A 17,253-nucleotide genomic window follows, 5' to 3' on the forward strand; every position below is an offset into this window, starting at 1 on the left:
GACACCATTCTCACGGATAATGGTCCCCAATTAGTATCTAACGAGATGGAGCATTTTCTGTTAGAGCAAGGTGTAAAACACAAAAAGTCCTCTTTGTACCACCCAGAAACAAACGGTATGGTTGAGAGATTCAACCGTGTTCTAAAAGAAACCATCAGAATGGCCAAGTCTGCTGGTACAGATTGGAGAACAGATGTCTTTAAAAAGGTTAAGGTTTACAGGATATCTCCCCATGCTGTTACTGGGAAGACTCCCTTTGAACTGTTTAGGTCACGCATTCCCAATACCCTTGTGGTACCTGCATGGGTCAATGACCTACAACCTTGTCCTCATGATGTTCGGGATGACTGGATGCTGCGTGAATCTTCTAGAGTTGAGAATAGAAAAAGGAATTTTGATGCAAGGAATTCTGTAAAGGTCACGCCAGTTAAAGTGGGAGATTGGGTACTCATTAAAAATCCCTGTAAAAACAATAAGGCTACCTTTAAGAAGCCCATTCGGGTCATTAAAGTTTTTAAAAATGCCATCAAGACTGCAGATCATCGTGTTTGGAATTTGAACAGGGTGGTGGTGGTTAGTGATGATCTTGTGGAGGCTTCTTGCAGTTCTCATTGCCAAATTCCTAGTGGTGAACCCTCTTCACGTCTTCGCAAGTCTGCAAGGGTCTCTCATTCTCCTGAGTATTTAAGAGACTATGTGACTGTGTGATTTGTGCTTTTATGTTAACTCTTTTCCTCCTCCAATTTCGTTACTGATTTATGCCTTAATGTTAACTCATTTCTTTTTGTAATTTTGTTACTGTTGTTAAGAAGGGAGATGTGTGGCATCGTGGTTCTCTGTGTCTTTCATGACATAGCTGCGCTGATGTCATGGAGCACTGGAACCTCAAACCTCATATGGAATGTTATGCTTTAACCTAGAAGCAGTTGCTGTCATACCTTGATGCTGGCTGGATGCTCACCTGTGGCTGGGATCTTTCTTCTAATAAACCACTACTTTTCATCTTCAAATTGTTGGTTCCTATTTTACAATCACATTCACCACCTTACACTTTATACACCACACACCTGCATGCACACCACAGCTGATACAAGAAAAGATCTCAGACAAAGAGCCCTCTTGCCAGGCCTGTTGGTCATTGCAACGCCAGCCACACAAGGAGCAAAACACCCGATCATAAAGCATGACACCCACGAGGGTGTATGAGGGCAACACTTCCAAATAAGGAAGAACCCCCTGGAACCACATATTCCAACCACACCTTTTCTCTAACTCTTTCTATACCCTCTCCACATAGGAACAAGTACCTACACTCATTAGACGTGTCCATTATAGGGAGGAGCATGGGTACTAAATCTTAATCTGGCTCCTGGTCCCCCTCTTTTTGATTCATTATTCTCTATGGGCATCAGTACTACCTAAAATCTTGGAAATGTATTTAAAAGGGACCTTACATTCGAACAACAGACTCATTCATTGTGATCAGCATGCATCTCAACACTTAGAACGGATCTCGAATTCAGTCCATAAGAATCTGGTTCATCGATAGTTGGTGCCTTCAATCTATCTCGGCTGGACTATGCTGACAGCGTCTACCATGCCATGCCTGTATCACAATTTTACAAGCAGCACAGCACCCAAGATATAACGGTAATGACACATTTTGGTCCCTGAAAGTTGACCACATCCGAGTATCTTATAATGCACTGAATTGGTTAACTAACGTTCATAGTCCTTTGCATTGTTCACAGGGATCTTCAACTAATGGGTCCCAAATTTCTTTCTGATATTATCATTCCTCATGTTGCTTTTCACAACTTACATTTAGGCTTTATTGCTCTTGCACGGTGCCCTGTTTTAAAAAATACTGCAGTGGTGGAAGAGCAAGCAGAGACTGGGTCTACAGCTTTGGAATAAGCATCCAAATATTTAAAACCTAATTAATGACTTTGAAGTGTTCTGGTAGGTGAGAAACATCCACCTTTTCTGATAACAGTCTGCTGTATATTTGTTCTTTTTTCCTCTCAGTTTTTTGGCTTTGTTGTTCCTATGTCCTTCTTTTGTATGTTGTATGGGTATACTGCCAAGATCTACCTGGACAATAATTGCATTCTATGAATAACATTACAATCATAAATGTTCCCAAAATGTAAAGAGAAGAGCCATGGGCATCCATACGGAACAAGGTAAATGCCTGCTGAAGGAAAAGACAGATCTAGGCCTAGTCTGGAGAATAAACTTCTATGTTCTAGTCAGAATACAACTACCAGTGTGAGAGGTCAAAAATATTAGCATCAATATAGGATGTTGATATAAAAAACATCCAGGGACCCTATACAAATCATATAATCACATCATGCAAGATCATACCCACCCTGCTTTCTATCCCCGCTCACTTTCTCCAGCAAGGCAGGACTAGGCTCTGAGTGAATTCATAAAAAGACATATTGCAACATATTTTTACAATGTATAGTAGTAGCCTGTTTAATCATTTGTCATTTTATCTTTGTTTTCCTTTTTATCATTGTCAAATCTGTTTTTATCACATGTAATATAAGCTTTTTTTTAACTTTCATTATGACTGCAATTCCTATTATGCATAATGAAATTATATTTTATATTGTTTCAGTGTAAGAAACATTGGTTTGTCAGCGAATGCTTAAAAACTGTCTTGGTAATTAACCTTTGGAGTCATTTTTATCCCATGTTATTCTAATTCCTTTCATCCTTTCTTTATAAACTCTGTCGAAGCGTTCGCTCTGGGACACTGTAAAATGGTTCTTCCAGTCCCCAGATGTACCTGCAAAACACAAATAAAACGACAAATAAACATCTGACACCCCCCATTGCACATTTATTCTATCAACCAAGAAATGACAAAGGCAACTTCAGTGTCTGTTTGAGCAATACCCTACTATAAGCAAATGCCAGTTGCCCATTTTAATATTTTACTCTGATTTACTCTGACTCCATGAAACTAAAATAATGTTGCTGGGGATAATAAGAATGAATCTGTTTCTTGGAAGCGCTTATGTGAAACGTGCTACATAGTGAATGTTTCTTTTCCTGAATTTAATTGAATAAAGGGCAACGCTGAAAGCTCGCCTGCTTGCTAATAGAATCACTGGAGGGGCGGCAACGCATGACCACAACTCCACTGTATGCATAAAATAACCACTCGACAATGTATGTTAGTTTAGGCACTACTATGTGCATTTAAGACAACGGATTGAATTGTCAGTCATCGATAAAAGTTCTAAAGCTCTGAAATCTTTCTCTCATGGCAATGTGTGCACAAGCCTGCAAAAACAAGGCAGTGGCCTTTGGGGGGATTCTTTTAGCTATCTCACATTACGTAAGGCATTCTGTGTTTGTCAAATGAGGAGCAAACTGTTATGCACCCAATCTTCATACCAGGTGTGGGAAAATTGCGCATTAACTCTCAGTTGAAAATTCCTGCAGGCTTTACCTGTAGTTATTTCCAAACAGTAAAAAAAAAGTCCCAATTCTGAGTTTTGCATTTGAGAACGAAAAAAATCATGCAGCCTTACTATGGGGTGAAACCATATCTCATGTATCCCTCAATATGGCTCGCAGAACTTAAACAAAAAAAAAAAGATTTATGACACCTCAGTTTTGACCCAGCTAGATGCAAATCAGTCTTGCTCCAATAGGAACAGTCCAGCCCAAACTGCTGAGTCAAGTCCTCCCTGAACTGGAACACAAGCAACCCAGGACAGTTTTGCCTTAGTTATGAACCCATTAGCTGGGTACAGCTTAGTTCCAGTGACACAGTGTGCACAGGACCCATGTCTAGGCATACCTGTCCCACTTAGGGTGACACATTAGTATACAAAACATTGATGGATGGAATGTTTTAATTTATCTCAGCCACTGGTCATCACTCATGCGGCATCCCAATCCGTTATTTGTCTGCATGCCATGCCACCTCAGTGTGCGCCCAGATAGATGCAAATCAGTCTTCACCCTGCTCCAAAAGGAACAGTCCAGCCGGAACTGTCAAGTCAGGTCCTCCCTGGATCAGAACACTAGCAACCCAGGACCACTTTTTCCTTAGTTATGGGCTCACCAGCTGGGTACAGCCAGAGGTGTCTTAAGGGATGCACAAAGTGGCCTGTGGCCTGAGGCCCAGGGCCCCAGTCTTTAAGGCCCCTCCCTAACAGAGCTAACTCTGTTCTGCAAAGAGTATTGCCCTGATGACCTTGAATAATTAATAAACTGATTGTATCAAATACTGTTTCCCTTGTAATCATTTTTAATGTAAGTGATATATGAGACTATTACAGACATTTTTTAGGAAGAGACGTTGCGTTTGTGTTTCATTCTTCTAGATCAAAACAGGACCTAACATGTTCATATGTCCCATAGATTATTTGCAGTAATATCAGTGAGCAGCTCATGTGTTACAATATTGAAAACACACCTCACTGTCCCTAAATATTAGATGTAAACACATTCAGAATTGATAGTGCACCGCTCCATTTCTTCACTAGTTTTGGTTCCCGGGCTGACGGGTTGCAGCCCTCAATGGCGGTTGCAGGAGCAGTTTGTGCGCACCACCAAATCTATTGATATTGGATCATACTTGGGGTTACTACACTGAGGCTTGTGCGGCACTTGGAGTGTGCAGTTGGATCTTTGCCTTTATTCAGAATTTGGACCAGTGTGCCTGTGCACTGTCAATGATCTGGTCAAAGATGACATGAAAGAGCTGAAACTGGATCATAAATTCAAAACAGTTCCGAGTAGGGGCTCCCAAAATACTTTTGGCCCAGGGCCCCCACTATCCTTAAAATGTCCCTGGGTACAGCTTGGTTCCAGTGACACAATATGCACGGGATCCGCTTCTGGGAATGCACGTCCCACTTGGAGCACCACATTAGCATACAAAACAGTTATGGATGGAATGCTTGAATTCATCTCAGCCACTGCTGATCGCTTGGGCCCCATCCCAATCCATAATTATTCCGCACACGTCACATCAATTTTGACTCAGCTAGATATAAATCAGTCTTGACCTGTTCTAATAGGAACAGTCCAGCCCAAACTGCCAAGTTAGGTCACGGGGAGCAGGGTCAAGTGTAATTTACATTTTGTTGGGTCCATGCTGGAAAGGAGTGATAAGCAAAAAACAATAGATTTAGACCGAGATCTCTGACTGTCAGTAAGCGTTTGCCATTGTTCAACATTCTGTCCATCAATTGTTCTTTTTGCATGTTTCAACACAAGTGGGGCGCGTTTGTCCAGATGTGGGTCCCATACTCGCCATGCCACTGGATTCCAGCTATCCAGGCTGATGAGGGGTGATGCCCCGAAACTGGTTCTAGAATGCTTGTTTTGGGTCCAGGGAGAACGTGGCCTGGTAGTTCGGGCTGGACGTTTCCCATGGGCAGGGTCAAGACTGATTTGCTTATTGCTGGCCCGAAACTGAAATGGCGTGGTGAGCCAAAAAACAAAGGATTTAGGCCCAGATATCGAAATGTGGGTGAGTGTTTGTCATTGTTCATTAATTGTTCTTTTTACATTTGAATACATGACATAACAGGGCTACATTTTAATACAGATCCCTAAACTGTAACCTGAAAATGCTCGCCAAAGCATAACATATATTCACCTCAACTCGGCTGCTATTTAAGATACCAACTTGAGATAAAAAAATGCACAATTTTCTGGTAGATAATTTTCTTTCTGACCCACTTACAAGTGGAATTTCGGCCAGGAGTAGACACTGAATGTAAGCATTGGGTTCCTGGTTGAGGGGGGTGAAACCCATGTCACATAGTAACCACAATTCTTCTCAGTGTGAAGTCAAAAGCAAACTCTAAACGAACTTGCGCTCAACCCTCAGGTAGCTTGGAGTAGAACCGTCAAGCTTAACTCAGAGACAATATGTAAAGTATTTGTGCAACACTTCAAACAGTAGCACAGTGAAATCACACCACAAAAAATGCCAAACCAGTTTAGGGAATATAGCAATTTTCAATAAATTAAATGAGGCCAAAATAACAAAAATCCAATCAGTAGTACTAGAGATATGCACCTTTAAAGTTTTCAGTAAAAACAGCTACAAAAAGCGCAAAGTGCCAGCAGTGGAATCTAGGTGTGCTAGACCGGGACAAAGTCATAAGTTCAGGCTGACCGCGATGAAGCATTGGTCAGCTACAGGCAGGAACACAGTTAGGCCTGATGAACAAAGTATCTTAAATTATGGTTTTCGGACCAATGTGGAGGTCTGTGTTAGGTGTGTTGCACAGCCGAAGCAATGCGTCGGTTCTGAAATATAGCGAGGCTGCAGTGTGAGATCCTGCATCGTTGTCGAGGCTCCCATCAACAAGGGCTTGTGATGCGAAGTCTGGCGTTGAGAATGCATTGCTCAGTCAGGACAATGCATTGGTTCCAAGGAGTTGTAAGGCTGGGATGCTGAGTTCAGCATCATCATCAAGGCTGATGTCAATGAGGGTTGCAAGGGCCTGTGCTGATGATGCATCATGCAGTGGAGGTTCTGATGAGGCAACAGACTCCAATGTGAAGTTGGTCTTTATGAATGTTCTTATCTACACCGCAGTGGCCATGCGTTGGCTCTGCTCGGGTTTGCACCGTGCAGCAGAGGAGCTGTGTCAGTACCTCTGAATCGTCAGAGTCTGGTGGAGAACCTTAGGCCCACTTACAAGGGTCTAGAACTGGGATGGCACCACTTGAAAGGGTAAAATTGCAGATGTCACAGTTCAGGTGCTTGGTTCAAAGTTGTTGAAGCCTTCTGTCCCTTTAGGTTCTAGTCAGGAGGCCAGACAACTTGACCTTGGATTCACTTTAGGATCGTAGGTTCAACAGGTGGAGGTCCATTCCTTCTCATCCAGACAAGAGGGCAGCAGTTGATAGAGCATGGATGTTATCTTTTGTCTATCTCTATAAATTCACCCTCCGAAAAATGATTTGTGACATTTATTTATGAACATGACAAATGTGTGTTAGGTTATCACGTTTAAGAAAATGCATAAATTAAATTTGATTTAGATACTGCATCATAAATGCATGCAGAATGTTAGACGTAGATTTGTGATGGCATTTAACCGTAAACAAACTGTGGTTTAACAAATATATTGATATGTTTATCTTTATACATAAACTAGCAGCCCGTCCCGACGTTGTCCGGGAGCAATTAGGCTTCAGGGCCCCCGCCCGCCCCGACGTTGTCCGTGGATCCCCGGAGCCTTCCTCCATATTTTGCAGTATTATACCTGTATGTTTACTTTGTATGCTTTTGTAACCTGCACACGTCACTTTTTCCTCCTATACCTCTATGTTTACTTTCTACGCTTTTGTAACCTGCACACGTAACTTTTTCCTTCTGTAATGCACCGTTTAGCTCACTTTTGTAATGCTCTGTTTGCTTCCTATTGCTACCTGCACACGTCACTTTTTCCTCCTATACCTCTATGTTTACTTTCTACGCTTTTGTAACCTGCACACGTAACTTTTTCCTCCTGTAATGCACCGTTTGGCTCACTTTTGTAATGCTCCGTTTGCTTCCTCTTGCTCACGATGTACGCTTTTGTAACCTGCACACGTAACTTTTTCCTCCTGTAATGCACCGTTTGGTTCACTTTTGTAATGCTCCGTTTGCTTCCTCTTGCTCACGATTGTCATTTTTGCTTCATTTTTCCACCGCTCACTGCTCCTAACTAAATAAATAAATACCCTACCTCATCCGCCGCTCACTAATGCTCCGTTTGCTTCCTATTGCTACCTGCACACGTCACTTTTTCCTCCTATACCTCTATGTTTACTTTCTACGCTTTTGAAACCTGCACACCTAACTTTTTCCTCCTGTAATGCACCGTTTGGCTCACTTTTGTAATGCTCCATTTGCTTCCACTTGCTCACAATGAACGCTTTTGTAACCTGCACACATAGCTTTTTCCTCCTGTAATGCACCGTTTGGCTCACTTTTGTAATGCTCCGTTTGCTTCCTCTTGCTCACGATGGTCATTTTTTCTTCATTTTTCCGCCACTCACAACTAAATAAATAAATAACCTAGCTCATCCGCCGCTCACCGCTCCTCCCCGCTTGTCAGCCGCTCCTCACCGCCAGTCCGCCGCTCCTCATCGCCTGTCCGCTGCTCCTCACCGCCTGTACGCCGTTCCTCCCCGCGCCATGTCCGCCGGTCCTCCTCGCGCTCCTGGACGCCGCTCCTCCCCGCGCTCCTCACGTCAGCACGCACGTCGCGGCCTGCGCTTCTTCCAAGGCACTACTTTTTTTCTGGTACATTTTTTGAATAACGTATATTTATTACGTTTATATAGCCTATGTCCATCTGCACACCCTGACGATTACAACAATATATCGGGTGTGTGGATTGGCGCTGTGGTTCCCGAGTTTACCCGCCTCAAAGGTTCAAAGTTCTTCCTTTAGAATAGTAGAATAGATGAACGTAATAAACAAACTATAACATAGAAAACTCTATAAAAGAATACAACTGTTATGCGTTAGGAAAATGGCCAGTAACATTAGAGCGTGTAAATTGAGCACTGACACTGAAGAGAAAGCAGATGCTGTAATAATTTGTGCCATGTAAAGGTTTATTTTATATGAGCTTTTGAGTCTTGAATGATGTATTAACCAATAACATGAAAAGAGAATTGCAAATTAGTATGAGAAATGATATCAAAGTGTTATTTTTTTTTTATTAGGGGGACTTTATACTCACATAAAGCATGGTATTTAATAATGAGATTCATATTTTAGCATAAACTCCTCGTGCACTAGCTGTGTTTAATGCAGGCCTCAAACCTCATTTTCTGTCCTAGCATGAACTTATACCCTAAATAGTCTGAAGCCTATGGGAAACTTTTGTAAAGTTTCTACTTGTGCTCTAACACTCAATAATTCCTTTAACGTTTGTAGCATATTTAACTGGACTTGCAACAGAATTGTTACACAGTGTATAATTTCCCAAAGTATGGACAGGGGCAGTTCCTATCTTCTCCACCTTTTATACCAATCTTAGGGTACAGAGACTGAGGATTTGGACTTTCAGAATCATGCGAACTGTTATGAAATACTGTGTTCGCTGGAAATAGGTATGCATTCACTATGAAATCTTTCCGACTGGAAAGTTTCCAACAACAGCTGTGGCATTGACGCTGCAGTACGGACAGGGGCAGACAATCCTGTCCAAGAACTGAACTGGTCTTTTGGTGATTTACTAAACTTTCATCCCTAGGGTTTGTGTGAGAGATCATTTATTTCTATAGACTCACTTACTCAGCTGTGGAAGATAATTCCTTTCACATTCAATTTCACAGTTTGTCAATGCCTATTAAATCCTTTCAATTCATAAATTAGATTGGTATGATAATCATTTGAAATCTGATAAACATACAATTTGAGATAAATGACTCTGCTGATTCAGGTTCATTTTTTTATTTTTGCCCACTAAATCTGAGAAATTCCATCAGTACTAATTGACTGTTAACAATTATTTTATTCCAGGTCCTCATTTGATAATTGTTCATCCCCTAAATGTTTTGGTCCCTTTCAGCACAGAATAAAATCTGTCAGAAGACCTAATGAGATTAGTGTGGTAGCTGAGGTTATTCTAAGATAGAAATTTAAACAACTAAAAAACTTTATGAGGCCCAACACAGTTACGCTAAAACAGTTTTTCCTGTAGCGTGTCAGATGGTTTACTATCTGACAAGACTGGGATATAAGGGGGATGTGCAATGAGGTTACCACAGATTTACCCCAATCCAGAGTTCAGTGATCCTTTGACTGAATGCCTGTTCTGAAGATGACAAAACAAGTGGTGAGTATTAAAAGGGTTGTGAAAATATTGCATTCATATGCGGTAGTAACATTAACTAGAAAAAGGCATGTTTCAGTGTTTAATGTAGATTAGAGTTGTTGCATTGAAGTTGTTATCAGGTCCGAAGTGGCCTAAGATCCAAGGATATACACCTAAGGATGATCTCAGTGTGGCATATGTGAGTAAGTTCGTCTGCTGTTTCGAAGATGCTGCACATGTCATCATCAGGAGCACCAGAGAGAGGAACTCTGTAAGAGTGTGAAAAGCTAAAATTGTTGGGATTTTTCTCAAGTGCACAGAGGATTTTTCATGTGACTTCACGGCTGGTCCAGATTTTGCTTAGGTTGGATGAAAAATTCCTGGTTGAATGGAGATCTATCAATTCTTTTAGAGGAGCAGACAAGAGTTTATCTGTATTTAGTAGATTGTTTACGATCGGAGTTGAAAAAGCAGGATTGTAAAGGAAGAGCCAGTTGCTGCGAGAGTTGGTCTGACATCGTAAAAATGCTGTGCTGTGATAGGACAGTTGGTGTAGAGCGGCCTTAGGTTTACTTAAAGGTGTTCGAGAAAGCTGAGCAGTGATTGGAAGTTAGAACAATAATAAGGAAGTGAGATTCTCCAGAAACAATTGCAAAAGGACATTAAAATTATTTGATTGGAAAACATGAAAATCCTAAAAGGTTTAAAAACATTGATACATGGGGACGTGCCTGTAGCCACTAGAGATGGAGTACCAGTAGCACCTGAAGGCACACCTGCATTGTACATGTCTTTAGAGAAAGGATAATTTAGAAATTAATGTACCAGAGCACTCAATCAACAGTCAACACCCAGTGTTTCCACCATACATATTATTACATAGTGACCACAATAAAAGATCAGGAGCCAAATGTTTCAATGAAGCTTGTGTAAGTGAATCCGGAAAAACAGCTGACATGTGTTTTATCACACAAATGTTTCCAAGGCTGCAACCACATGTACAAAGAATATAAGTTAACCAATAACACATTAAGTGTAAAGACATTCTTTACATCTAATATACATCTATTATGCTTCTAGCATTGTGTCGCGATCCAGCTCCAGGAAGGAAAAAAAGAGAACCATGGCTGTGTCACATGTAAGTCACAATAGATCATACCAGATATGTGCAGAAAAGTAGAAAAGCCGCCCCAAACAATATGAAGATACATTTCTATTGTGCACTCCCTATTAAGGGTGACAAGGGAATGAAAGCAGAGAAGCAGATGTAAGAGATATGATGATGAGTCCACATTGTGCACTCCCGTATGTAGGATGAGGCAGAAAAGAGAGACAGAGAAATTACCAAAAGTGGTAGTGTAGCATAGAACCTGCACCCAAGAGAAAAATCCTCCTTCATCATTAAACTGGCCTAATAATTTGGTCAAGTAGTCATGATCCTGTAGGGCAACAAGTGTGAATCGAGATGTATCATTAACTGACAATAAAACAAAAGGTGATATGATTAGTAATTCATCCATTCTAGCCCAAAAAATGAGAGACTTGTAAATCTTGTGTATCTCTAGTGTCAAACTTACAAATAAAACCAAAGTAAGGTTGAACATCCAAGTGTCACAAGAGGTATCCAATTGTCCGAAAGGTAATATCCTTTGTACCGAGGACCAAATCCCAAACGGTCAAGAAACCAAAGAGCGTTGTCCTAAGGAGACATAGTAATGTTGAAAGACATCCTCTTATTAAATCGTTGTCTGTCAATTCCAATCCACTGGATAATAGATAATATCCAGATGTATCCATAATTTCAGTGGAGCCTCCCACTATCAGAAACATGAATCCATTGAGGCCCAATAAAGGGAATCCCGGATGGTCTATCAAACAACAAGAACTATGCCCCCTTATAGAGAACAAACCTATTATCTGGTACTGCAGAAAGGATCATGGAAACTCCAACCAGAGGACGACAGACTCTGATATGTAAAAATTTTCAACTGGGAACTCGAGGTTCTGAAACCTGTGTAACTCCTCAAATGGAGGTAATTAGCGGTGGATAAGAAGAGGGTGTGTTAAATCATGCAATAGGTCCTACCCCACAGGAACCTGATGACTGGATAAAGGATATAGCTCCTTCCACCTTTGAAAGATGTGTGGTAGAAAGGGGTAATTCAAACATAGAAAATGTAAATAGAAAAACACTTGATATATCCAAACGTGCAGTGGAATTGGAATACATGAATCTTGGAAGGATTGCTAATTACCATGACCACAAATAATTGTTTATCTGTAAGGATATTATCAGGTGAGCTAGAACCACACATGAGAAATATGCTCAGGTGGCACAAAAATATAGGGTGGATATACAGAAGTCAAAAGCATTACAAAAAAGTATCAATTGGATTTTAGTGACAAGGATTTAGAGAGTTTAACCCATCAGGAAAAAGATTACAGATTAAAGAAATACTGTCAACACTCAGGAAATGGGGTGAGTTAGAGAGATAGGAAGGTAGATGGGCTAAAAAGAAGGAAACGAAAAGGCAACCATGCCAATGTATCCAATGCTCGAAGGAGAAACTGACAATTTAGGAACAAAAATATTTCAAATGAGAGAAGTGCCAGGAGGAGTGTATGGTCATGTTCCTAGGAGTAGGTCATACATAGTGTCCTTTACAAATGATTTCCCAAAGCTGAGAGAGAAAACAGTTGAATGGTATAGACAAGTCTAAAGATTTGTGAAAGTATCAAAGGTGTTGTTGAAGTATTTGGATACTCTGTTTACATTGATATTCGAAATGATTTATGGATGGAGTGTAAAATAGCAATTGATTGGACAGAGACAGAACTGCTGGGAGATTTGAGGACTGGAGCACCATTACCTGAAGTAATGAGAACATATAATCAGGTCATTACTTATTTAAAAGGAAAACTGTCTCCAAAGGAAACTGAAAATTAACGACATAAGAATTAAGAGACAGTGCATGCATATTATTTAAGACTCCAGCAAGTATTGAAACAATATAGTGGAATGTAAAATGTGACTGGTAAAGATATGGGACATTTTGAATATCAATTTGTGTATGGATTAAGACCCGAAATAAGTGCATTGATAAAGCAGCATTTGATTTGCTGGCAGAGCAAGACCATAGATGAGATTCTTCAGTGTGCAGAGTATTGTGGAGATAAAATGGATTCCAAGTATAAAAGATTGAAGGAAAAATTGATGTTGGCTTAGATGAAGGGAGCGAAGAAAGGTTATGGAGGAGTAGGTACTGATTGTTCTGTTGTAGTGCGAAGAAATGGCCAAACAACACTGGTATGCGAGGGGTAGCGGGAGGACAGCAACAAAATGTGACAGCGCAAGGTAGAGGAAAAGGGGTTTTGATAGAAATGTGGAAAAAAGGCTCACCTGTGTCTATATCAAGTTCGGGCATTGGGAGTATGAGTGTAGGTTCAAACCACTGAATCAGATGAATGGGCAGGTAGCACAGGGTAAAATTAGAAAGGCCCAGACAGGTGATATGATGCAAAATCCGCAGATTGTAAGGCAAAAAGTTTTTAACTTGATGATGCCATAAGCCCCTATGTCTCAATTGAATGGCCAATTGCAGAAGTATAATGTGAACATGGTATTTCAAACAAATAATCAAATTGATTGATATTCAAACGTAACCCAAAAATACCTAATACAGATTGATGACAGTGATTCCGATTTATTCCAATGTTGGTGCCTAAACGGGGAGGAGGAATGCATGCTTGGCAGATCCTTAGAGGTAGACCAGAGTGGTCCTGAAGTGGATGGCAAGGTAAATGGAACTCCTATTTTATTCCTTGTTGACACTAGTGCTACCCATTCCACTGTGAAAACCACTCTCAGGAAAAAGAATCCAAGATGTAAGAGTTTTAAACCGATTAATGTCAATGCCTGTATCTGTACCTGTTACAGTACAAATTGGATCACTTAAAGATTTGCACAAATTTGTAATATGTGATTCAAGGCCAGTAAATCTTCTAGGTCGAGAACTATTGAGCAAGCTGAATTGCTTCATCTATTGTACTCCAAAATGAATAAAAATCCATACTAATTTGAGGAGTTTTTTATATAGCGTGAACTAGACCCGAAGGTATCAGATCGCTTTACATGAGCACCAGTTACGTTACAGACGGACACATTCATTTTTCTTTTTTAAGTTAGGCATGGGGAGATTAAGTGAACTGCCCAGAATCACAGAATGTTGAGAGTCCCTGCCGAGACTCAAACCCGGTTCCACAGATCCGAGGTTGACCGCCGTAGCCGTTAGGCCACATTCACTCCCCCAATGATAAGCATATTGTATTCAAAATGTCAAAACAAAGGACAGGAGTTGAGGGGTTATTTCCTTTATTAATAAGTAATGATTTACCCCTGGATACTGTGTTTAAAGATGTTTGCGATTTCACAGGAAAAGATATTGGGCTGATTGAAGGAGTAGCTCCAATTTGAATCAGTCTGAAACCAAATGCAAAATTTCCTGGAACTCTACCTCTTAATCTGAGTCCTGAGACTACTGCAGTTATAGCCACTTTGATCGACTCACTGATTGAACAGGAAACCCTGAGAGAAATCATGGGAATCCCAGGTAATTCACATATAATGTGAATTCAGAAACCAAACGGACAGTATAGGATTGTGCAGGATTTGTGCAAAATTAACTAGATTTTTGATAGCATGTTGTCCAATTGTGTAAAATCCAGCTGTGATACTCTATCAGATTCCTTGCGAAGCTGAGTGTTTTTCTGTCATTGATTTGTGCCAAGCCATCTTTTTCCATCCCTTTGCACCCGGATAGCCAATTTTTATTTGCATTCCAGTCAGACACAGTGTCTTGGCGCCGAAGTTCCACAAGGTTATACAGACAGTCCATCCATTTTCAATCAAATATTGAAAAGGAATTTTAAGTAATTGCTAATGCCAACCCACTATGTTCTGGTGCAGTACATTGATGACTTATTGGTAGTAACAGGTACCCAGAAGGCTTGCATATGTGACACTATTGCATTACTGAATCATCTTGCAGTGAGCGGGCATAATGTGTCACCAACGAAGATACAGTTTTGCTAAAAGGAAGTCCATTATTTAGGATATCACATTGAGAAGGTAGTCAGGAAGGTGTCACAAAATCGTTTTACAGACATTCTGCAGATGAACCCACCAAAAACTCAAAAGGAGGTTTGCATGTTTCTGGGAATGGTTCACTATTGCCACAAATGGATTCCAAAGTTCTTGTTGACTGCTAAGCCCCTTCAGAGACTTACGCACAAGGATGTGCCAGGTCTAGTCTCATGGAGTGATGAATGCATGCACTCTTTTAACGAACTGGAGAGAGTCTATGTCGAGCTCCAGTATTGTAAATGCCCAACTTTAACAAAAGCTTCACTCTGTTCTGCAGTGAAGGCTGTGCATTGTCAGTTCTAACACAGATGCATGGAAATGCTTGCAGACCTATTGCACACCTCTCAGCCACATTAGATCCTGTAGCTGCAACATTGCCCAGATGTCCAAAAGCAGTTGCTGTCACATGTGTGAGTTTGGAGCAGTGTAGGGGCATCGAGATGGGCTATCCGTTGAAAATGCATGTCCAAACACTCACTCTGTTGAGATTTTGCTTACTCGTACTCAACATCTTACAAGTAGCTGGTAAAGAAAGTATGAACAGGTGATATTGGATGCTGAGAATGTCTCATTGGTGAGATGCACAAGTCTAAACCCAGCTACCTTGATGCCCTTACCAGGAAATAAAGTTGTGATTGATGAAGCAGGTTATGATTGTTTGGATGTGAGTGAACTTTGTACAAAACCTCATCCGGATATCATGGATGTTCCATTGCCTGAGTCAGATCATGTGTTGTTTGTGGATGGATCATGTTTGGGAGATGCTAGAGGAAACCTGAGAGCCATGTATGCCATCTGTATAGTTGTGGGAGTGGTGGAAGCATCATGGTCGCAAGGAGTGTATTCGGCTAAGGTAGCCCAGCTAATCGCGATGACCAGGGCTTGCAGCATTACTGAAAAATTCAGAGTTACTATTTTCACGGATTTGGGGTTGTTCATGATTTAGGCAGTTGTGGTCTCACCGTGTGTTCATGCCCTCTTTGGGTTTACCTATACGAAACGGAGAGAGCATGAAAAACTTACTGCTTACATTATAATTGCCAGCCCAAATTGCTGTGGTGAAGAGCCCAGTCCACTGAAAAGGAAATGATAATGTGATGGTCCTCAACCTCTATAGGGATGAGACAGCACCCTATTGTGCCCTAAATTCTTACATCTTCAATGGGGATCCATTAAAAGAACAACCTGAGGTCGCATAATGCAGGCTGATGTTTTCAGCTGTAGAAATATGGGAGGAGATTAAAACATTACATGATGAAGTTACACAAACTGAATGACAGGGCTGAATTACAGCAGGTTGCATACAGAGACAAGGGGATGAGGTGTGGGTGTGCACAGATAGGAGACCAGCCTTGCCTGATAGTTTGTTGCCACCAGTGGAAGAAACTGACATGGACCTGGAATTGTTGGGAGAGATGCTATGATGCTTCTTTTCCGACAGACATAGTTCAACCCCGATTTAGAGCTGTTCCAGAGGTGTTGTGCCAGAGATGTGTAATATGTAAACAAAAACAAGGGAAATAAAATTGGACAGGGACCCTGGGAACTAACTTTTTATAAGAGACATTGGTCCCTGTGACAATCAGGAATGTGTATATAATGAATATAACCCCAGTCAGGACTATATTTGGGCCAGTATCCAGGCGGATAAAGGCAATTTTAATATGTAAAATGGCTGAGAAATAGAACAAAATTGGTAGTCAAATAACAGTGGGATACAAGCCTGTATCAATAGGCCCACTTATAAAACAGACAAACAAAGTAAAACGGCTCAGGTAGTTTGTGGTTGTTTCTATAGAGCAATACATAAATTGTGAAACAACAAATAGAGAGGTCACCTTTACACAATATCAAATGCGAGAATCACTGTGTATAAGGTTCACAACTATGTCGATGGTGTTTTGATCCTTATCTGTAAGATATTGGATCATCATCAGGACTATCAGATAAAGTCCAGAGCTCCAACAAATAATCCTACAAGTGACAACATCTGGCCTTGACCAAGGTTTCCTGTCCAAACTGGAACACCAATTCCTCAATGCAAAATCACCACCCACACCAGTAATCCATACGCTCCTGAAAGTGCACAAAAATCAAGACAACCCTCCCTGTTGTCCCATTGTGTCTGGATGCGGTTTCATTCTGGAACCCCCGGGCCTCTATGTCGACTTCTTTATAAAATAATTTGTACCCGTAACCACATGTTATGCAAATGATTTCCCTGATTGAAAACTATCCCTTTGATCCCCAAACTGACACCCTGTGTACTTCTTACAATGATTCATTGTACACAAACATCCT

At 40.9% G+C, this 17,253-nt stretch overlaps 1 protein-coding gene across 2 annotated transcripts in view; it reads right to left on the reverse strand.

Annotated features, from left to right (window-relative positions):
* Positions 1 to 2,462: 2,462 nt before the first annotated feature.
* LOC147701769 (sulfotransferase 2B1-like) overlaps positions 2,463 to 17,253 on the reverse strand; it is a 491,047-nt gene continuing 476,256 nt past the window's right edge. Inside the window, exons 6-7 of one of the 2 annotated variants that reach the window (XM_086930396.1) lie at positions 13,484 to 13,670; positions 2,474 to 2,800 (exon numbers count right to left, since the gene is read on the reverse strand). In XM_086930396.1, coding sequence (XP_086786522.1) covers positions 2,734 to 2,800; positions 13,484 to 13,670 — 254 coding nt within the window. In that variant the 3' untranslated portion in view covers positions 2,474 to 2,733. Of the gene's footprint in view, positions 2,801 to 13,483; positions 13,671 to 17,253 lie in introns of both variants that reach the window. The other variant, XM_086930397.1, reaches the window with a different exon arrangement.

This window comes from Lissotriton vulgaris, chromosome 7, assembly GCF_964263255.1.
Source record: "Lissotriton vulgaris chromosome 7, aLisVul1.2, whole genome shotgun sequence".
Classification (NCBI taxonomy): Eukaryota; Metazoa; Chordata; class Amphibia; order Caudata; family Salamandridae; genus Lissotriton; species Lissotriton vulgaris.